The following is a 20,068-nucleotide window of genomic DNA, read 5'->3' on the forward strand; positions in this document are numbered from 1 at the left end:
CCTTCTTTCCCTTGTGATGCGGTTCTGGGGAGCGGTCTTGAACTGCTTGGACCTTCTTTCCCTTGTGGTGACGGGCCTCCAAGTCAATGGCTACACCGCGAGCGATAACTGCACCACCGCCCTGTGAGGTGTTAGTATTTGTTGGATGAATGAGATCAAGTTCAGTTGTAGATGAGGTAATTATGAAGGATGAAGAAGACATACAATATGACGTCTAGCTAAGCCACCGCTAGCCACATCCTGTCCGTTGATGAGAGGGGCAAGCGCCAAAAGGCCAAATGCCAAAAGAGTCGAGGTATGCATGCTGAATAAATATAAACGAAAGGCTGGCCAGCAGCTTTGAGCGAATAAGAAGAGAGGGAATGGAAGGGAAAAGAGAAGCGAAAAGAACAAAGCACAAGCGTCAAGCTGATGGAGAGAGAATTCAGATGAGAGCACGAATACAAGAGCAGATTTGAGTCCTTTATGACTGATTCCTTGGCCCGCGTAGACTGGATGTCGATGGGATGAGAAAACACGCTAAGTCTTCGCGAGGCGCTCTGGGGAAGGGGAAAGGGAGGTTGTTCGGGCCATGGTGGAGTTCATGATAGTCTCAGAAGGTGTTCCAAGACCGTTGCACCAGGTGCCCAAGCGTTGATGTCTCTTTTTGAGAGTATTCCCAGTATGTTCGTAGTGGCATTCTCGCATGGGTGAGAAATGCCGCAGTCTATCATGGCCCGTCGAGGAAAGATGAGCCGCAAGCGACAGACCTCGCCTGTGTTCCAGGCCAGGGCGGGTTTCGCCATGGCGTCGAGAAAGCTTGAGTGCCCTATAAACAGCAGTCACGAGTGATACAGATCGGCCAGACCCCACTGTCTGCCGCCAGCCGTTGGTGGGATAAATGATGGGGTTCAAACAAACCAGCGCCGAGACAACTCACGTCGGCGCGTGGTGCCAAGATGCCATCCAATGGAGGGTTATCTGCTGGCTGGAGCAGTTTCACAGTCCGGGGAAAGTTTCCTGGGTCTGTATAGAGAATAGCCCGTATGGGAGAGCCCGTATGTGGAGCGATGTACGAAGTAGCATGGTTTGGTGATGTTTGAGCCCGCCGCGCATAGACTTTCCCCACCCTTCTCCACCAAGTGTCGGAGTTCCAGTATCAGAATCCCAGGGCGACGGTGATTGAGGCTCTCATAAAGATAAAAAATGGATTTTTGTGCTCTTTGTGCTTTTTATGAATTTTGCGATTGGTGGAAAAGGAGACATTGCAAGGTAGCTGCGACGCGACTTGTCTTGGTATCGCTTAATTGTGAGGAAAGGGGATCTCCAAGGGACTTGGCTCCGAAACATCTGGAGCATCATCGACCACAACGTCAAACCAAGAGGCGACGCAATTGCTCAAATAGGACAATTTCCGATGCGCAAAGGGCCTATTGTGGTTCTACTCTGATATATTTCGGTATATTCTGGTATATACTCCAACGAACATGATACAGGACTCCCCTGGAACTCGGTGCCGTCGTAACCGCCATCCCTGATGCTTGAGCAGTGGCATCACGAGGTAGGCGTCTGAGTGCTAAGCATCTGCGATTTCCCTTGACCATGTCCAATCCCCCCCGCTGGAAATATTGAATATCTCCAAGTTGACCTTCATTTCTATTGTTGTTTGCTGTTGTGTTTCCTTTATCTCCTTCTTTTCCCTTCCACCAAAGCCTTCAACCAGAGCTGGATCTCTACGTGCTTGTTCTATTCTTGTATAATTTTGTTTTTTGAATATGGCTTCTGTGAAATACTACCCGGTGTCGCTGGCCGACGAGAAGGAATCATACTCGCCCTCAGACACATCCTCCACGACGCTCCTTCCCTATGAAGAGGACCACAGAATCACCGAGAGGCGGCAGCTCAAGTCGGTACTACAGTCGAAATGGCTCCTGTTAGCACACGCGCTATTTTTCTTATTCTCGCTGGCTATCTTCTTACGGGGCATCACCTTCTCAGCGCCAACAACTGCGAAGTTTGTGAAGGAGTTCTCGGAATACTGTGAGTGCTGGTCAACTTTGTTCCCCTCGAGTGCCCAGGCTGACTGTATATAGCTCCCGCGGCCCATGTGATAGAATATGAAGACATGAAGTTCAACGGCAGCATGTATGCTACATCGGCGTACATTGGCAAAGGTCCTGAAGTCGACGCTGCTTGGGATGTCATCTCATATAATGGTACGCTTCATATAGGACATGTCCATTCCTCGATAAATCCCATCACTACACCCTTACTTCATCGATATTTTAGCCTTCATTCTAGAAAGCATCAAACTGACACTCGCACAGTCGGCGACCAGATGATTTCCGCCGCCGAGCTCCGCAAAATCGATAAGCCAACCACCGTCCTCAAAGTGACAGACCCCCGTACAGGCATCGAAGGCTACCGCGTCGGCCTCGAAGTCTTCCACCAGCTTCACTGCCTTAATCTGCTCCGCCAGGCTACCCATATTGACTACTATGGGGGCCGCGGTGGAGACTTTTCGGAAGGGATTGATGGCCTACGGATGCATCTCGGTTTGTGCTCCCTACAATACCAACGTCGGAAATTGGTAGCTGCTTGCTAACGTGCCGACAGATCACTGCCTAGAGATGTTGCGCATGAACCTAATGTGCCAGAGCGATGTTGGGCTCATTACGTTCGAGATGACGGATGAGGGCATCTGGCCCGACTTCAGCACGTGGCACACGTGTCGTAAGTTCGATAATGTGCTTGACTGGGCGATGGAGAATGCGGTAGCGAACGATGACCCGATGTAATATTCCGGGTTTCGTAGAATTGAACAATAATAAGTCATATTTGACAGACTACTATTAATATTGATGGGGGTCTTGCCAAAGAGGGTATTATGAAACTGTGCCCGATATCGCCAGATAAAGGTAAGTCGTCCAAGTTGCTTCCGACAACCTCTTCTCAATCCACAAACACGTCGCCCCTCTCAATCGTCTCAAAGGCCTTCATGGTATGCTCCCACACCTTATCCCCCAATCCCTTCAGTCCCCATTCTCGATAAAACTTCTCGCTCCCTTTACATACCTCTCCATTCCAATTCACCGCATACACCCTACCGCCAATCAGTCCATTCACCCCCGTCGCCACCTCTTCCTCCACCACTGGCACCATAGTGCCCGCCTCCCCATCTCCACCCGCTCTCCCTCGAAACATCGCCGACGTAGACATAAACAAGTTCCTCTCCCCCGACTCCTTCAGATCCAGCAGAAACGGTGTCAGCAGCGGAAGCACCACCCAGTGAAACAGCCACTTAACGAATGGCGAGAACCTGGCGTGCTCGAACTCCGGCGTCTTCACAAGTCCGGGGTGAACGTGTAGGCAGCTCAACGATGGGTTCTCTGCGGCGATATGCAAAAAGGAGAAGGTGATCATGAAGATGGCGTGGGAAAGGTGGTTTAGCACGCTGTGATGGGCGCGGAGGGAGAGGTCGTCGGGGTAGACGCCTCGCTCGTGGTTTGGTGCTAAGACGGAGACGGCACGGGGGGAGGGGGCGCGCTGGAGGAGGGGGAGGAGGAGAGTGAGGAGGCGGATGCGGGAGTAGTAGCGAAGAACCATGAGAGCATCTAGGCCTTCGGGTGTTTCTAGAGAGGGGTTAATATGGATTCTGGAGATGGGTGGGGTCGAAGGCGGCTTCGCACTTACCTCTCCTGCCTTCAAAAGTGATATATCCATGGGTCATAAATAGCAAATCGAGCTTCCCACCCTCCTCCCTCTTTAGTATCTCCGCACACACTGTATCCACATTCTTCAATAGCGACAAGTCCGCGCTGAGGAAGACGAATGTCCCTTCCGGACAAATCTCGAGGCAGTCCGCGATGATAGCCGCGGCGCGCGGTTCGCTGCGGCCAATAATGTAGACACGAGGCGCGGTGCTGTTACCGGCAAGGGCGCGAAGGGCAGATTCACCGAGGCCGCTGGTGGCGCCGGCGAAGACGGCGGTGATGGGGGGGAGAGTGCGGAGGTGGGCGTTTGAGGCGCGGACGGTGGAGAGGGGGATCATAGTAGCAATACGAGGTTCAGTGATTATGGAAGGAATGTCACCTCGATAATTATAGATGATTAGAAATATTTTATTGTTGATTGTGAGTGGTCGTGTATGTCGATGCGCGCGCGTTGCGAGAAAAGTAAGGGTGGCGACTATCACTTGAGGCGGGGTAGTCAACAGTGACGCGGATAAATATCGTGATAGGTCAAGACACTGATACTTGAATACTCTCATACTGTTGCATGCATATCCATAGGATATCAACGTTGTAAATTGTAAAATTTTAGTTATAATATATTTATGTGCATTTTCCAAGTTGAAAATTAATTATTTAGTAAACGTCTATAAGTAAATTAAAATATATTCTTTAAACTTTTATTTAATATCCGTTCAGTAAATCTTCCTTTATTTAGTGCAGCAGTAGATCAATTATAATACAAACTTCATCTACTTATTATAAGAACATAGGCATATTTCACAATTTATTACAAATGAAGCCTTCCTTAGATGGTGGTAACTGTAGCAACATTCTTTGCTTGGCAATATATTTGTTTCTTGCCTTATATATTAGGAAATATCACGTGATTTAGGTGACGGCTATCGTAACTATCGACTATCGCCAATTCGAGGCCAGCGCAACAACCATTTAAAGTTAAACATCGACACTCAAACCCGCGATCCTTCGTTCCTGACCATAACGCAAATCTAATAGACTATGGGTTCATTATAACCACTCTTTTATGCTGGTCAGAAAATCTTACCTAGGCGCTATCTGAATTACGCTAAAGCTGTCTATTTGCGTGGTTCGTAGCGGCGCTGGTGGATTGATCCAGGGAAACTTTAATCAGGTGAGTTTGATATGAAGCTTAGCAACGTTTTATATACCATAGCCCGAGCTCAGATTTTCTTCATCAAATGAGCAACTAGTGTTGCCCATTTATTTATGCATATTCACCTCATTTGTTACCGATCTACGATCTACGCTACATTCTTCTTATTTGTACAGCTTCCACGTTTTGTTGGCTTCACAGTAGAGTCATATTGAACTCAAGGCTCTTCTGCAATAAATCTGCTTTCAAACATCTTCTGTGGCTAGATCACCTGTCAAGTGGCTGCGGATTGTTGGCATGTTGCTTCATCTCATACAACACCTACAGCTAAAGAACACTGTTGGCTGCGATTCTCAAGGTCTATTTCTTGCTGGTCTATTTTCGTTAGGAGATAAAATTACTGTACTAACTCGTCCATAGACTACCCTAAACTCACTGTATCTGACACGGTGCTCTCATAATTACTTGCCTTCATCCTCGGCCCCTTTCGTCGGTGTTGCAGATGAATTGTGAGCTACAACCTGTCGCGTCGGGAATTCCTCTGGTTCGGGTATCCATCCAAGAACCGGCAAATTCTAGCCGAATATGGTGATGATGGATTCTGCACATGGCAACGATGTTGTCATGGCTGAGAGCGTTGTGGAAAATGGCGGGAATGGATTTATCGACCCGAGGGATATGCACATCATCGAGCATGGCCTCACCGAGAATGGCGACGGCATTGGGCAACTAAATTTTGAAGAAGAAGAAGAAGATGCTGCAGATATGTCAGATATTTCTGAACATTCAGTGGATTCGCAGGCCTTAACGTTTACCGGGCGAAAGAAACACCTGCCCACTGGATGTTGCTACGACGACCGGATGAAGTTACATGCAAATGCTGATTTCTCCGTTGATCCGCCGCACCCCGAGGATCCAAGGAGGATACAATCAATAATGAGGGCATTCAAGGAAGCAAAACTCGTTTATACTGGCCCGGAAGAGAACCTTGCAGGAATCTTGAAGAATTCGCCAACCGCGTATATGTATCGAATTGCAGCGAGGGGCGCCACGCCAGCAGAGATCTGCACGGTTCATACGCCACTGCATTTCAAGTGGGTTTCTGACCTCTCTGGCATGTCATCGGATGAGCTGCGCGCTATGAGCAAGGCCCTGGACACAGGGCGAAAGTCGCTATATGTTGGGAATTACACTTATGAAGCCGCACTGATTGCCGCTGGTGGTGCTATTGAGACCTGCAAGAACGTTGTGGCGGGCACGGTCAAGAACGCAATTGCTGTTATTCGACCTCCTGGACATCACGCCGAGAGTGATGAGGCTTTGGGATTCTGTATGTTTAACAACGTTCCCGTTGCGGCACGTGTTTGCCAGGCCGACTTCCCTGATACCTGTCGAAAAGTCCTGATTCTTGATTGGGACGTACACCACGGCAACGGAATTCAGAATATATTCTACGACGACCCGAATGTTCTATATATATCACTCCACGTGTACAAAGACGGAACTTTCTACCCCGGCTTCCCTGATGACCCATCAGTGCCTGATGGAGGGCTAGGAAACGTTGGTGCTGGCCCCGGCTCTGGGAGAAATGTGAACATCCCGTGGCACGCGCAGGGCATGGGTGACGGTGAGTACCTCGGCGCCTTCCAGAAAATCGTTATGCCCATCGCCCAGGAATTTAACCCAGACCTTGTCATCGTCGCTGCTGGCTTTGACGCCGCGGACGGCGATGAGCTGGGCAGCTGCTTTGTTTCGCCTGCGTGTTACGCGCACATGACCCATATGTTGATGTCGCTTGCTGGCGGAAAAGTAGCCGTCTGTCTCGAGGGCGGGTACAATCTCAAAGCGATCTCGCGGTCTGCTTTGGCCGTGGCGAAAACATTGATGGGAGAGCCGCCGGACCGCATTGAGTTGCCGCCGATCAACAAGGAGGCGCTGAAGATCCTGCATCGAGTTAAGGAAGCCCATGCGCCGTTCTGGGAGTGCATGCAGCCGGGGAAGATTAATGTGAAAGAAGAGGAAGACGCGGATGGGGCGAGGTTTAACGCTGTTATCCGCGCATATCAATATAAGGTCCTCCGAGAGAAGTACAAGATGGTCGATATGTACGTTACGAGGGATAAACTGGCCAAGGGGCTGGAGTACCAGGTGCTGATCACGAGCGAGTTTCCGGCGGCAAAGAAGATTCTTCTTATCGTTCACGATCCGTAAGTTGTGTATGTCAAGATTCCGAAAGCATGCTGATGATTGTCACAGACCTGAACTCCTGGCTATTTCTGATCCCATCGACTACTCCGTTGAGCCACATAATTCGCGGATGGTAAATTCTACTGCTTCTACTGGAGTCTGTGTCCGTGGAACTAACTTGCCATAGAACGACGGTGTAATGGCCTACATTGACTGGGCCTACAACAACGGCTACGCGGTCATTGACGTCAATATGCCCATGCACATCGAAGACACAGACGTTTGTCTCCCACACCAGCTAGTCCCATCCATAAAGCTGACATAAGTAGGCGAACATTGAAGAAGAAGGATTTATCGAGCGCCCAACCGAGATGGTGCATCGCGAGCGCATGAAGGAGCTCATGTGCTACCTATGGGATAACTATCTTGAACTCCACGATTCGGAGCACGTCGTGCTTATGGGTGTTGGAGATTCCTACAGTGCTGTTAGAGAACTGCTTGTGAATAGAGGTAAGGTTTTTTTTTTGTTTCTGTTATTTGGTTTTGGTTTCGCGGGCCCTGGGATACTTTCAAACGCTCCCCTGGATCATCCCTCCTCCCCTCCAAATGTCCACACACTAACTCTACTCCCAGAGTCCAAGCACAAAGTTCCCCTCGTCGTATCCTTTGTCTCTGGCTCCCTGCGACCCGTTCGCAGCGAGACAGACGCCAGTCTTGCGCACTGGTACAAGAAGCATTCCCGCGTGTATGTAGCAGCCGATCACCTGTGCTGGACGGATCCGGAGTTGGAGCGGAAAGTGACGAAGAGCCGGTTCGGGCGCGTCGTGAAGAGCGGAGAAGAGGGGCTGAACAATATGCTCCGGGCGCATTTGCCAGAGGTAGTGGGGTTGTTGGGGAGTGTGGGCGAGGAGGGTGAAGAGGAATAGGGCGATTCGGGGGCGAAGATTTGAGATGAGAGGGAGAGTACGTCGCTTCAGTGGGGCATGATGGGACTGTATTCAATGCTGCCGTATAAATATAAACGGGCCTTTGGCAGTCTTTGGCAGTAATATATAGTCTGCTATACATATATACACAAAGCTTCTATTCACGTGGATAAAGCCTGGAAATTTCTGGAAATAAGATATCAATATATTAGAGTGGAAGAGAGGTTGGAGGTGGGGTCGGTAAGGGTGCAGAACTGCAACAGCTCTTTTCATTTGATATATAATAGTGACTGAGCGCTAGCTATTATTCTAGTACGTTTAGACAGGTTCTAATTCTCTTTTCTATACTGCTTCTCATTTCTTACGAACGATACTTCAAGTAACGTTATGTGCTAAGATTTTATATAAATTGCATATTTTGTTCTAACTATATATCCCGTTGCTGCATCGCCTCGGCCTCTGCGTACTTGCCCTGCGGGCGAAGCAATGATGCGAGGTTGTTCATGCTGCTAGGCGTGTGTAGGTGGTCCTTCCTCCACTTGTTCCTGACCTTCCTGCACCAGGACAACCTCTTCCCAAACATATCGCTCTCCTTCAGTGACATCCACCGACGCAGCTCTGGTGTACAAAGAATCGGCGCCAGAATTGCTTGACTCTGTTTCCCGAGCGAAGGAAAGATTTCGATACCGATTCGTGCGTGCGGCTACATTGAATTCATCCATTTCCCTTTCAAACCGAATCCTGTCTCGAGTCTCCATGCGTTGCTCCGTCTCAAACCGAGTCCTGTCTCGAGCCTCCATGTGTCGACTAATGACACATTGTGCCCAGCCGACGCCTAGAGCGGCCAATCCTACAGGGACTACAACCACGGCCACTATAAGCGTTCCCAACCCCAGGTCCGGTGTGTCCCGTTTAGCAATGGCTGCATAGTGAGGTCCTCCGCCCTGGCCGTCTGCCGCGTAGCCGTTTCCGTTGGCTGGGTCAAATCCTTCTACGCGGCGGATCGCTATGTTAAGTTCTCCGTTGAGATGTGCAGCATGTTCGTCTGCCATGTTCACACTGCTGAAGTGATCGAGCAAAAGCTCGCTCGAGTCTGAACATTCAGTTTCATGAATAGCTCCGTGTATGCACACTTACCCGCTTTGAGAGTATGATACATTAAAACGTTTGCGAGATTACACTTTACTACTGTGCCAATACTGTAACCAAGAGTCTTGATGTGTAGGACCCATTTGTCCACGGGTACCGAGGTATAAATAGGAGGGGAAGGGTGGCACTCCACGTGACGTGCAAGTCAGTCAGTCCAGCGACGAGCGAGTCAGTCGTGCAGCAAGCGAGTCAGTCGTGCGGCTGGACTGACTCGCACGTCACGTGGAGCTTTGAAATCACCAGTCCACTTTCGCAAGCTGGCCACGCAACCCACCGAGTCAATAAAGTGAGGACTAGGACCGGTTTTTAGTGCGCTGCATTAGATGGTTGGGGGGGAATTCAATTGACTGACTCTACTGCGGATATACGGTTCTTCTGAGCTCTCATTGTTCTGCGCCTAAAGAGTGCGAAGCGTAATTTGACCGAACGTGTGGATCCCGACTAAATTGGCCGTAACCGAGCCAAATTTGCAACACATGGCGCCAAGAAGACGGGATGACGGTGGTGGTGTTGTCGGCGCGGTTGCTCGTTTAGTTGTGATGGCGCTTAGGATGGGTAAAAAGGGCATGGGTAGTATTACATATAGCACTCGACATGAGGATAAGTGTTACATACGACCATAGACTCAAGAGAATTGGGCATCCCGTCCGCTCTGCCATACACAAGCTTGAGATCGGTGGATTAGTAGTTGGGTGGGTGACCACCAGCGAATACCCACTGTTGTATGTTTTTGTCATTTTTTTGTCATTTTTTTTGTCTCCTTATAAAAATTTTGCCTCGCCCTGGACAGCTAGGAATAGATGCTCCCGTTGTCGAGAACGAACAAGAGGAGGGGTAGCGACAGCGGCACCAACAATGGGACACCTTTAGCAACGCATAACACCAAATCAGTATCGTCGACTGGGACCGGGTAGACCCTTTTCTGTTTACTCCTCTCGAGACTAGGCGGTAATTCGGCTCATGATATGATCGTGCAATCTGTGATCGGTAATGGTGACTGTACATGCGATACTTTGCGGCGGGGATGGTGGGGAATGATGGAATGGCGTTTACCAAGCTTGCGGGGTTGGGGGCGTCAGATGGCAGTGACAGCGGGTGAGAGAAGCTGTGGGCTGGTGGATGTGGAAGGAAAAGGGGGGCAGTTACTGTGGGACTGCCATAGGATGGCAGTGCTTATACTTGAAAGGAATGTGATGTTGCATCTAACCCCAGCACAGAAACTGTAATTGATTGATAGGCCTTTTCTCCACAAGAGCCTACAGCTATAACTCTAGGAAATAGATGCTATAATCGAGCTACTTTTCTTTAGATCTGACATTTGTAACTCAGGAAAACAGATGCTATGATCGGCGAGAATATGGACGAGATTGGTGCAGCCATAGGTTCGGTGTAATTAGTCGCGAACCCCGGAATGCGGGTTAACTTGCGGGGTAACCATGACATATCTGGGCAGATCAATGTAAGATCTCTGAATCCATTTAACCTCAAGCTACTCTTTCTAGAAAGGGATTTAATTGCCCGTTTCTTGCCAACAGCAACGTGGGGAAGCGGGGAAATCGGAACCAACCTAGTTTTCAGAGCCATTGCCGAAGCCTGTTATACGAGAGAGCAATGCGACATGCACTATCAGACTCCTTTGACTCGGGAGAAAGACAAACGAGACCGGGTCGAAGAAAGAGTAATAAGAAGCACTTTCGTACTCATTCTCTTTGATAATTGTTGGCGACGGTTCATTCGTGGAATTTCTAGTTTTTATCTCACTATTTTGCCGTCTCTGTAGCACCTCTGAGAAGCACCAGCCTACGCTTGTTGAGCATATGCTCTAAGTGATGAGTATTTATCAAAGCTTTCTTCTAAGGTCATGCCTTTCATGTTCCATCCTTCTGTGTTTACTTGCAGTGACAGCAAGCAGTAAATGCGTCTCAGGGTTTTGATCCAAGATGTCACCCAGCTCCTTTTCTTGGGCTCTATCGCCTTCTACGGGAAATATGGTGTAGAGGCCAGCGCTGACACACGCCTTGGTGCTACTGTTCGTGAACGGACCCGACTCCATTCTGGCTGGAAATTTTTGCATTCACCTACCACGCCAGATGGCGTGACCTACAGCTTGCGGCCTGACAATGAAAGCGAGGACTTGGAGGAGCTGCGAGATTGGGTCCTTCCTGTTGCAAACGAGTTCATTGCTGACGCCGATCAACACTACAACAGGCCTGATTTTGAGCCCAAGGTTGACATTGAGTATGTAGCCGATGGCTTCGATGATAGGAACTGGACTTCAGTCACAGTTCCTCATGACTGGGCCATAACGGGAGACTTTGTTGGCTCTTCGGAGGTGCTTGGCGATATGGGTAGCTTGCCAGTTCGAGGCGTCGGCTGGTACCGCCAGAAGCTGTCTTTCACGAAGAACGACAAAGATAAGTCAATCTACCTTGACGTTAAAGGAGCAATGGCGTTTTCTATGGTATGGCTTAACGGCCACTTGGTCGGCGGATGGCCTAATGGGTATCTTACCTATCGTCTTGACCTCACTCCATACGTGAAATTTGGAAAAGAGAACCACCTGGCAATCCGGGCAGAGAATCCTCAGTCGAAGAAATTCTCTCGGTTATATCCAGGGGCGGGCATCTACCGTGACGTCTGGGTCATAAAGGTTTCTAAAACGCACGTCGCTCACTATGGTACTCATATTTCGACGAAGGATGTGTCAGCAAAATCCGCCACTGTTGATTTCTCCATCACGATTGATAATAAGGACACTACGCAGCATCAGCCTGTCAAGGTCATCACTAAAGTTTACAAATACAAAGATGGCAAGGTTGGGCAAAAGGTTGGCGCGTTCCCTATTGAAAACCTTCGTTTAGTCCCTGGGGAGTCCCATGCTTCCAATACTTCAATCACGATCAAGAACCCCTCGCTCTGGGGGCCTCCTCCCACCCAGGAACCGAATCTGTACATCGCCATTACTGAGTTGTATGACCTGGAAAATCGACTGCTTGATGAATACGAAACAACCTTCGGTATTCGTACTCTTAACTTTGAGGCAAACAACAGCCTATTTGTTAACGGTGAACACACCTATATACAAGGTGTTAATTAGCACCATGACCTTAGAGCTCTTAGCGCTGCCTAGAACCTCCACGTAAGCATGCGTTAGTTAGAGACGTTAAAGGAACTTAGAGTTAACGCTATCTAGATAGTATATAATCTACTAACACTAGATCTACTAAGACTTATAGATAAGCTAAGCTTTATAGTTATTAATAAGATTTTTAACTATTAGCTAGAGGGAAAGAGTATATTAGACTTTTACTTAATCTTTAAAGACTAGTAAGCCTAATGTTAGATCCTTTATATAGTAAGATTAGAACTATTCTTCTATTATTATATAGAGTATTAGGAATAAAGTATGTAAGTAAATATATAACTTACTAAGAGTAGCTAAGATCCTCTTTATACTTTATAATATAGTTTAACATATAATTTAATAGACTCTCTAAGCTTAGAATATAGATATTATAAATTAAATGATATAGAATTACTTTCTTAAATTAACTCTTATTATAACTACCTAGCTAACTTCTATTCTATAATATAAGAATATTAATACTCTATTCTAAGATGTTATATAGGCTAGTAAAATCTATAATACTATATTACTTATAAGCTTCTTAAACCCTATTAAAGAGGGAGAAGAAGAGGATATAACTACTTATAAGGATATTGTCACGGGTACGGCAGGAGGCCCGACTCGGGGGCGACGCGGGCCCGGGGACTAGGGCTAGGGGACCGGTGCCTTAGGCATCCCGTGGCAGTCGCGCCCATGCACCCACATGCCCTATGCCCTATAGCCAGTAAGAGGGTGGCACGTACCACCGACCCGCCGCCGAGTCGGCGGGGACCCGACTGCGAAGCAGTAGATAAGAGTAGCTGAGCCCCCTATAGGGAGGGCTCAGGGATTAGTCTGTTGAATACCATTTCTGTTACCGGAGCCTGCGGCCGTAGCACACTTCCACCAAACCCTTACAGATATTCTATAAGAGGTAATATAGGAGCATTTAGGCCTACTATTAGCTAAAGCTAAAGCTAAAGATAAAGAAGAGCTAGAACAGCTATTACTAACACTATAAGAAGCCTACTAAGCTCTTTAAGTTCTTATAGAATATATAGAGGGATTAAATACACTTAGGAAATCATATTCTAGGGCCTTAGAGCGCCTTACTACTAATATTAAGGCTCTAGTAATATCATTAAGGTAGTAGAGTACTCTAGATAGTTAGATTATGTAGTTATTTAATTAAATCACATGTTTTCTAGTATACTGATATTTTAATTATAACAATAAAAAAGTCTAGTTAAAATTACATCGTTATAACGGAGGTTCTACTGTATTATGCAATTAGAGTTTATGGCTAACATCCCTACAATTTGACCCATAGGATCATCCGATGATCCCACTAGACCTTCTTGCCACCCTATCCTTCGATTAGGATTAGAGAGTTAGAAAGTATCCCGAGACCTCAGCTCGGCCACTTTGACCTTCTACCCTCCCGACATCTTCATCGCAAAAACATGTTATTCGCTTCATTTTAGGATTGGATTCTCTCGAAATTCGATAAGATCAGACTGGATACTCCATCTTGGTATTTATTGACCTCAGCAGCTTTTTTTAAGTGGCCATCGATTTCATTTTTCAATTTAAAGCACGCAGTATATCCACAGCTGTTACCCAGGACTTCTTTCTCAGGAACAGCTACGAGGTTCCATATCGCTGCGGCCACTTCAAAAAACCACTGCAGTCAGTGTTAATAATGAAAGTGACATTTGGAACATCGAGCTCTCGCATGCAATGATTGATAACGTTGCCACGGCCGCGCGTTAACAGGAACGCAAGAAAAAACGTCACGGAATACCGAAATCTGGGCCGCAAAGGGGCAATATATATTCGATTGGATATTATAAGGACTTTGCAAATCTGCACAACCACCGTGATCGCTTAGAATCTCCCAGTGTACATCCAAACCGTATACTATCGGGCGATACCCGTTCTATAAATGTCTTGAAACGCGCTTTAGACAGTCTCGCGCTCGGTCTTCGTCACGCGGGCCTCGCGGCCCTTGTCGGACCATGGGAAGTGGGCGACTGGGACGACGAAGAAAGAGTTGCTGGTAATCTGAGTTAGCATTACTGCTCCAACCATCTTTGAATCGTGGCTTGACATACCTTGTGTCAGCGATACCAGCCAGAGCATTATACCATGCCAAAAACGCAGCAAACAATCCAAAGTAACCACCAGCCACGATGAGGCCAGGTTGCGGGATGTTAGCAGTGCCGGCAGCGTTAGGAACCAATCGTAGATGGCCGATCATGAGACAGAGGTAAGCAATATCCAGGGTGAAGAAGAGCATGAAAAATGCAAGCGTAGAACGAACTGTGCAGATAAGCAGGAGAGTGGTGAAGATGAACCACCCAGCCAAATAGAAGCCGATCGCATGGTTAAACTCATCCTTGTTCGTGTAGGCGCTGCCGATCGCAAAGCCACCGGGTGTCAAGATAATAGCGAACGAGATCCAGAATCCACCGTAAGACGAGAGCGCAGTAGCACCGAAGGTGTTGCCGACAGCCATCTCCCTGTGACAATCGTATTAACTGCATGGACGACGGGAGCGGGAAAGGTATAGGTTCGAAAACAAGTACATACCACATGCCGGCGCACAATTGAACGAAGCCACCATATCCGAAAGCGAGACTGACGATGATGTTGGGCGCGGCGACACCTCGGACTTTGATGTTAATCAGGGAAAGTACAAAGGTCGTCAACGCGAAAGCACAGAGGCCAAGGGGAGCAGGGTTGGCGAATTGGCGGTTGGGAGTCGGCCTGTAAAGACCTGGCTGGAATTCACCTCCAAAGGCAGGCAGACGGGCAGAGTCACCCGTGTGCGAGTGCAGGAGGGGATTGCCACCATAGTCGTATGCGTTGATCTTATCGCCAGTGGAAGAGTTGGTGCTGCTGCTGATGGCAGCAGCCTTCTCGTCGACCACTTGGTCTGTGTGTATCGACATAATGTCGCTTCGAGTCTCAAAAGGATCAGCAAAAATAAACTCGAACTGAGAAGAAGATGATATCGTCCCCTGCGAGACAGGAAAGTCACGGATGTTTGAATCAGTGGACAGCGAGTGACAGATATATGCATGTTCGAGGGTTTTCCTAGATGGATTCTTATTGGACGTGAGTCTCGGTCGGGAGGGGATTAGAGCCCGTCAGTTGCGGATGAAAGGAATAGTTACAAGGGCTCGAGTTGGAGACTAAGGGTGCTACTGGAACTCATAAGCCGCTAGTCCATATGTTGTGCATCAAACAAGCTCCTCGTCGTGATAGTTGACATGGCTGAGAAACGCCATTCTTCCCCACGCCCCGCACAGAATAGGAATAATAAGCGGTTAATGAGTAATCGTCCGTGATTACTCATTCAAAACGGCTACATCAACCGTTTAAGGGAGCCTTGGCAATTCATTTTAAGTTTATCCTAGCGTTCACCCTAACCTGTATCCTCGCTAGTTAGGCGCTGTGACTGTTTGCATGGGTGATCTGCAGTCTTTTGGATTGTGTTGTCTGGGGATGCGGTGGCCTCATGTCTGGTCCACGATTGTGGCCAAACGCCATGTGTCAAGTAGTACCAATCGCCACGTCTAGCTAAACCCAGTTCTCTCGGCCGGCCGGAGGAAGGTGGGTCGTGGGCTTGATCACATCAAAATGTAACAAAAACCTTCCTGCTCATCTGATTTCATCGATACGACGTTAGGATTCCCCATTTCCGCGGGGGCGAACGGCGAAACCGACGAAAACCATCAACATGTGGTGCAAACTCCATTATCGGCATCGGAAGTCGCGGATATGGCGGCACTGCGTTCATGTGCACGTAAGCCCTTACCAGTCGGCAGATCACCTAGCCTGAGCCTAGGCCAGCATTCATTTCTCCCCACACAATCTACAAGATATCGAAGTTCTCAATAATTCAGAGTCCCGCCCACAGGCCACCCGAAGGATGAAGTCCGCAGCCCTTCCTCGTCAGACTACCTAGCAGCCTCATCGCAATTAAAATACTGCTCTCACCGCCGAGGCATTTCGGCAGCGCCCACCGCCGCCGTCGTCTTCTCCTCGCTACAGCGCTCGCCTTCGAGCGCGATGGCGTCGAGGAGCATGGCGTGCCCGACTATGCAGCGCAGGTTGTAGTCATGTGTCGCGGTCAGACGGGCGAGCTTGCGACCCATGCGGGAAAGGGCATCGATCTGATGGAAGGAAGGTTCCTTAATGGGGGGCTCACTTCACTTCCACACTTCGGGGCACATCACTACCAACACTCCCGCACAGTACCAAACTTCGGCACTCGGAAACTATAGGATCCCCCATCTCACCGCCAAGATCTACGATAATCACCCAGATGTGAGGAATCATAGTACTAAAGATGAGAGGCGGCTTGAGCATAATACAAACAGACAAGACACTGGGAGAGCACCCAAACTACTTTGTCCACCATAGCTATCCATCTTCTCTTCCTCATGTTCCCCTCGATGGTCGGCGCTGTGGACATCTTCCGCTCGAACGACCCGTTGCCAATGCAAGCTGCGCAACTGACGTTGATATGGAAAACTCCAGGAAGGATCCTAAATCCTCTGGCTGAACCCTTGACGATGCAAGTAGGCTTGGGCTCTAGTGCTATCAATCTCAATGTGAGTGTAACTTGATAAAATCATTTCCATCATACGTTAGCTGATGTAATAGAATATTGTTATCGAAGGAAGCTTCAAACCAGTGAGCACGAACATCGCAGGAACTGTCAATCAAGGCGATATAGCTTTGGTATCATGCGACTCCAACAACTCTTCCTCCATGACTCAAGACGCCGTGGTCGGCTCAATTATCCCTAATAACCCCGCTGCCATCGTTCTATACAGCCTCGCTTCCGCTCATGGCGAAGTTAAGGACATCGGCCCATACATACAGTAATTCACTTTAAGGAACGTCTCATTAGAAACTATGAGGATGCTCGTATCTACGACATCAGCGAATGCAACGATTCGATCTTCCCCAGCTATTATTGCGCCACAGTCCACATAAAATCAAACTTCAGCCGCTGGCATGAGCGCACTGTACGTTATTATTAGCATTATCACAGTGCTCGTCCTGTTCCTCATTATCGCAGCCTAGCGAGCCCACAACAATCCAAGTCGGAATGGGCCTAGAACTGGCCATCGCGGTCGCTTAAGACAAAGCCGAGCGAAAGGGCTTGCCAAAGCAATGCTCGAAACCCTTCCGATTTTGAAGTTTTGAGACGCCCTCCCGTCAGAGGCGGAGCTTCGGGATACCGAACTCGATGACACACGTTCAGCCGAAACAGCCGAAACACCACAATCAACTGCTCATGTTACTACTGCTGATAGCAAACAAGAGGCTAGGCCACAACCGGATGTGGTCGCTGTTGAAGCTGATATTGCAACAACCCCCGAATCCGATGAACGCGGGTCAACATCATAACCAGAGCCTGAGCTATCGGACGAACACCTTGGATGTTCTATATGCACGGAGGATTTTACACAGGGTGAGAATGTCAGGGTTTTACCTTGTAACCATCAATATCATCCTGTATGTATTGACCCTTGGCTGCTAAATGTTTCCGGAACATGCCCATTGTGGTAAGTAGCCGGCCTCCACCAATTGTTTCACGTCCACTCTAGTATACCCTAGCCGCGTTGATCTTCAGCCTGTGGGCAGCAACACCGACGAGACCCCCTCTCCAACAGACGCGGAAGCGGATGAGACGTCAGCTGTACGGGGTGGTGAAAATGCCCACTACTCCCGCGTACAGCGGATCCTAGCTACGCGCCACGCGCCTATCCACGAACGCAAGGCGATTCTGAGGCAGCTAGCCAGCGAATTTGACCAACAGCGACAGACAGAGCCTAGCTCCACTACAGCAGCCGACGAGGGACCAAGAAATCAGCATAGTTTGGCGACAAGGATCTTCTCTAGTCGCACAAGGCGCAGCAGAAACGCGCCGGAGGTATCATCGGCAGTAGCCCCGGCCACTACGACTCCAACCGCCGGCAAGGCCTCGACGAGCCCTACAGCACCAGCTACCAATACGGCAACCGAAGAGGCTTCGCCAAGACCGTGAGCCCTGTGCAGAGCCCTTGGAATTAAACATTCCTATTTCAGATACGGTTGCATTAGGACTGGGTCGTTTTGGAGACGGCATACCACGTTTGCGATAGCAACCACCAGAAGCCAGCCCATGGCTTCTCAGACTGCAACGGTGGACTAGCAAACCCCTATCAAAATCAGTTCCTGTTCGTTCCCGATTGTCCACTGGTAGAAGCGGTGAGAGTGGCACTCGCGGTTACTTTGGCTGAAGCACATGTCGCTACCGTCGTCGAGGAAATGATGCGTGACTGCAGGTCTCCAACGTTGCTTGTCGATGGGTCTGGCGTTACCAGGCAACCACAAAAGTCAAAGATTCAAATATCGTGTTAACTTAAACCTTGCTACGTAAAAGAAGATGGAAAAACAGTCACAAACTACCCCCCACACCTAGAGCATAATGGGCCTAGTTCTCATCGAAGGCGAAAGCCAGATCGCCGACATATTACTTTAAACAGCTAATATCATAAATGGGCCTCTTTTTAATTCGAAAATCATAAATAGGCCTCTTTTTATATATAATATCATAAGTAGGCCTCTTTTTAATACAATATCAGGAATGGGCCTCTTTTTTTCTTATCGCGCACGTGCCTAATTATTCTGCTAGTTATATGACTAAGCATTAGCTGACTTTGATTTCCTGCTCTAATTGAAGTTACAAATTTAATTTACATAGCAGACGACTAAGGGTATTATGATGTCCTAGCTATTCCTATGCTCCTAGACTCTCAGACTCCTAATCCTCTATAAGTTCATCATTTCAATCTTCCTAGATATTCATATCTAGTTATATGCAGGCGTATGCGATGGACAAGCTACATGTCCTTTGCTTAGATGGTGACACGCTTAGCGTAAATAGCGGCTAGGTTAGTCACTAGATTGATTACTATAATGTTTACTATACCTTAAATTCATAGTGTAGTATATCTTCCTCCCCTTCTTCTTAGTCTTTAACAGTCTTGCATTTCAAGACAAATCTCATTGGCTTTAAGGTCTTAGTCTAGTACGATTGCCCGTTGTCTTTAAAAGCAGCTGTAATAGATAGCTTAGTGTAAGGCGGTCCTTACGTGATAGCACGTAAGGTGCTACGCTAAAGGTAGCCCTACAGTAGAGCTGTCATTTAGGTATAGCCCGGTTATTAGGGTTCACGGTATAGGAAGATATATTAGGGGCTAGAGCCTTAGGGGAGGACTCTAGTCAATAGTCGCTATATCTACGTAGACCTATTGTGCTTACTAAATACGATACCCATCCTGCCTCCTAACCTGGTTCCCTAGACTCCTGTGAGACCCTAGGCTTACGCTTTACACTTAGCTTCTTTCATTAAAGGGAAAACATCGCCTATTACTAGAGTAGACATTATACGAGTAAGGATATAGTAATATACGGCTAGGAATACTAAAATATAAAATGTAAATAGAGGCAGTTAGAGTTTTCACTCGCGTAATATGTTATAGGCGGTGAGCGATAAGAAAAAAAGAGGCCCATTCCTGATATTATATTAAAAAGAGGCCTACTTATGATATTATATATAAAAAGAGGCCTATTTATGATTTTCGAATTAAAAAGAGGCCCATTTATGATATTAGCTGTACTTTAAAAGCAGTTAGGTTCTATTTATTATATAAGAGCTACTTATAATTATAGTAAGTTATACTACTTATATAGGCTTTAAAGGCACTATGTACATTATTTAGAAATAGATTAATTAAAGTAATAGTAGCTATTTATATAGGTGTAGGTGTATAATATAAAGCTTTAATAT

The 20,068-nt window shown here is 47.8% G+C and overlaps 8 protein-coding genes across 8 annotated transcripts in view; 4 read left to right on the forward strand and 4 right to left on the reverse strand.

Moving 5' to 3' along the window:
* Positions 1-303, reverse strand: part of VE01_03038 (uncharacterized protein) — a gene marked incomplete at its 5' end in the record, with an annotated part of 1,373 nt that extends 1,070 nt beyond the window's left edge. The window contains 2 exons of the mRNA XM_018272536.2: positions 53-121; positions 205-303. Of these exons, the coding sequence (XP_018132084.1) occupies positions 53-121; positions 205-303 (168 nt within the window). The remainder of the gene's footprint in view (positions 1-52; positions 122-204) is intronic.
* Positions 304-1,423: 1,120 nt separating this feature from the next.
* On the forward strand, positions 1,424-2,862 carry VE01_03039 (uncharacterized protein). Its single transcript, XM_018272537.2, has 4 exons — positions 1,424-2,019; positions 2,073-2,195; positions 2,307-2,534; positions 2,596-2,862. Exons 1-4 carry the CDS (start codon positions 1,755-1,757, stop codon positions 2,775-2,777), a joined length of 798 nt encoding a protein of 265 aa, XP_018132083.1. The 5' UTR covers positions 1,424-1,754; the 3' UTR covers positions 2,778-2,862.
* Positions 1,482-4,168, reverse strand: VE01_03040 (uncharacterized protein). Its single transcript, XM_018272538.2, has 2 exons — positions 3,673-4,168; positions 1,482-3,611 (listed from the first exon to the last, which is right to left on the reverse strand). The coding sequence occupies exons 1-2, from the start codon at positions 4,028-4,030 to the stop codon at positions 2,932-2,934; spliced, it is 1,038 nt and encodes a 345-aa protein (XP_018132081.1). The 5' UTR covers positions 4,031-4,168; the 3' UTR covers positions 1,482-2,931.
* A 492-nt stretch (positions 4,169-4,660) lies between these two features.
* Positions 4,661-8,308, forward strand: HDA1 (Histone deacetylase hda1). The gene is made up of 6 exons (XM_018272539.2): positions 4,661-4,863; positions 5,266-7,052; positions 7,102-7,165; positions 7,220-7,312; positions 7,362-7,542; positions 7,666-8,308. Exons 2-6 carry the CDS (start codon positions 5,431-5,433, stop codon positions 7,956-7,958), a joined length of 2,253 nt encoding a protein of 750 aa, XP_018132177.1. The 5' UTR covers positions 4,661-4,863; positions 5,266-5,430; the 3' UTR covers positions 7,959-8,308.
* Positions 8,202-9,575, reverse strand: VE01_03042 (uncharacterized protein). The gene is made up of 2 exons (XM_018272540.2): positions 9,460-9,575; positions 8,202-9,400 (listed from the first exon to the last, which is right to left on the reverse strand). Exon 2 carries the CDS (start codon positions 9,008-9,010, stop codon positions 8,468-8,470), a length of 543 nt encoding a protein of 180 aa, XP_018132178.1. The 5' UTR covers positions 9,011-9,400; positions 9,460-9,575; the 3' UTR covers positions 8,202-8,467.
* Positions 9,576-11,022: 1,447 nt separating this feature from the next.
* Positions 11,023-12,204, forward strand: VE01_03043 (uncharacterized protein; the record flags this gene model as incomplete). Its single annotated transcript, XM_018272541.1, has 1 exon — positions 11,023-12,204. The coding sequence occupies one exon, from the start codon at positions 11,023-11,025 to the stop codon at positions 12,202-12,204; it is 1,182 nt and encodes a 393-aa protein (XP_018132082.1).
* A 1,820-nt stretch (positions 12,205-14,024) lies between these two features.
* Positions 14,025-15,711, reverse strand: VE01_03044 (uncharacterized protein). The gene is made up of 3 exons (XM_018272542.2): positions 14,806-15,711; positions 14,328-14,735; positions 14,025-14,269 (listed from the first exon to the last, which is right to left on the reverse strand). Exons 1-3 carry the CDS (start codon positions 15,165-15,167, stop codon positions 14,176-14,178), a joined length of 864 nt encoding a protein of 287 aa, XP_018132079.2. The 5' UTR covers positions 15,168-15,711; the 3' UTR covers positions 14,025-14,175.
* Positions 15,712-16,664: 953 nt separating this feature from the next.
* Positions 16,665-18,280, forward strand: VE01_03045 (uncharacterized protein; the record flags this gene model as incomplete). Its single annotated transcript, XM_018272543.1, has 3 exons — positions 16,665-16,835; positions 16,888-17,108; positions 17,851-18,280. The coding sequence occupies 3 exons, from the start codon at positions 16,665-16,667 to the stop codon at positions 18,278-18,280; spliced, it is 822 nt and encodes a 273-aa protein (XP_018132176.1).
* Between the last annotated feature and the right edge of the window lie 1,788 nt (positions 18,281-20,068).

This window comes from Pseudogymnoascus verrucosus, assembly GCF_001662655.1.
Source record: "Pseudogymnoascus verrucosus strain UAMH 10579 unplaced genomic scaffold scaffold_12, whole genome shotgun sequence".
Lineage (NCBI taxonomy): Eukaryota > Fungi > Ascomycota > Leotiomycetes > Thelebolales > Thelebolaceae > Pseudogymnoascus > Pseudogymnoascus verrucosus.

What these genes read in the sequence shown, in the direction of transcription:
- VE01_03039 (XM_018272537.2), top strand. Translation starts at nt 1,755, where the DNA reads ATGGCTTCTGTGAAATACTACCCGGTGTCGCTGGCCGACGAGAAGGAA. An exon ending in GAAGGAGTTCTCGGAATACT is followed by an intron (nt 2,020 to 2,072) that starts GTGAGTGCTGGT and finishes GACTGTATATAG; the next exon opens with CTCCCGCGGCCCATGTGATA. An exon ending in TGGCCTACGGATGCATCTCG is followed by an intron (nt 2,535 to 2,595) that starts GTTTGTGCTCCC and finishes ACGTGCCGACAG; the next exon opens with ATCACTGCCTAGAGATGTTG.
- VE01_03040 (XM_018272538.2), bottom strand. Translation starts at nt 4,030, where the DNA reads ATGATCCCCCTCTCCACCGTCCGCGCCTCAAACGCCCACCTCCGCACT. An exon ending in CACTTTTGAAGGCAGGAGAG is followed by an intron (nt 3,612 to 3,672) that starts GTAAGTGCGAAG and finishes ACCCCTCTCTAG; the next exon opens with AAACACCCGAAGGCCTAGAT.
- HDA1 (XM_018272539.2), top strand. Translation starts at nt 5,431, where the DNA reads ATGGTGATGATGGATTCTGCACATGGCAACGATGTTGTCATGGCTGAG. An exon ending in CTTCTTATCGTTCACGATCC is followed by an intron (nt 7,053 to 7,101) that starts GTAAGTTGTGTA and finishes TGATTGTCACAG; the next exon opens with ACCTGAACTCCTGGCTATTT. An exon ending in AGCCACATAATTCGCGGATG is followed by an intron (nt 7,166 to 7,219) that starts GTAAATTCTACT and finishes AACTTGCCATAG; the next exon opens with AACGACGGTGTAATGGCCTA.
- VE01_03042 (XM_018272540.2), bottom strand. Translation starts at nt 9,010, where the DNA reads ATGGCAGACGAACATGCTGCACATCTCAACGGAGAACTTAACATAGCG.
- VE01_03044 (XM_018272542.2), bottom strand. Translation starts at nt 15,167, where the DNA reads ATGTCGATACACACAGACCAAGTGGTCGACGAGAAGGCTGCTGCCATC. An exon ending in CAATTGTGCGCCGGCATGTG is followed by an intron (nt 14,736 to 14,805) that starts GTATGTACTTGT and finishes CGATTGTCACAG; the next exon opens with GGAGATGGCTGTCGGCAACA. An exon ending in GCTGGTATCGCTGACACAAG is followed by an intron (nt 14,270 to 14,327) that starts GTATGTCAAGCC and finishes TCAGATTACCAG; the next exon opens with CAACTCTTTCTTCGTCGTCC.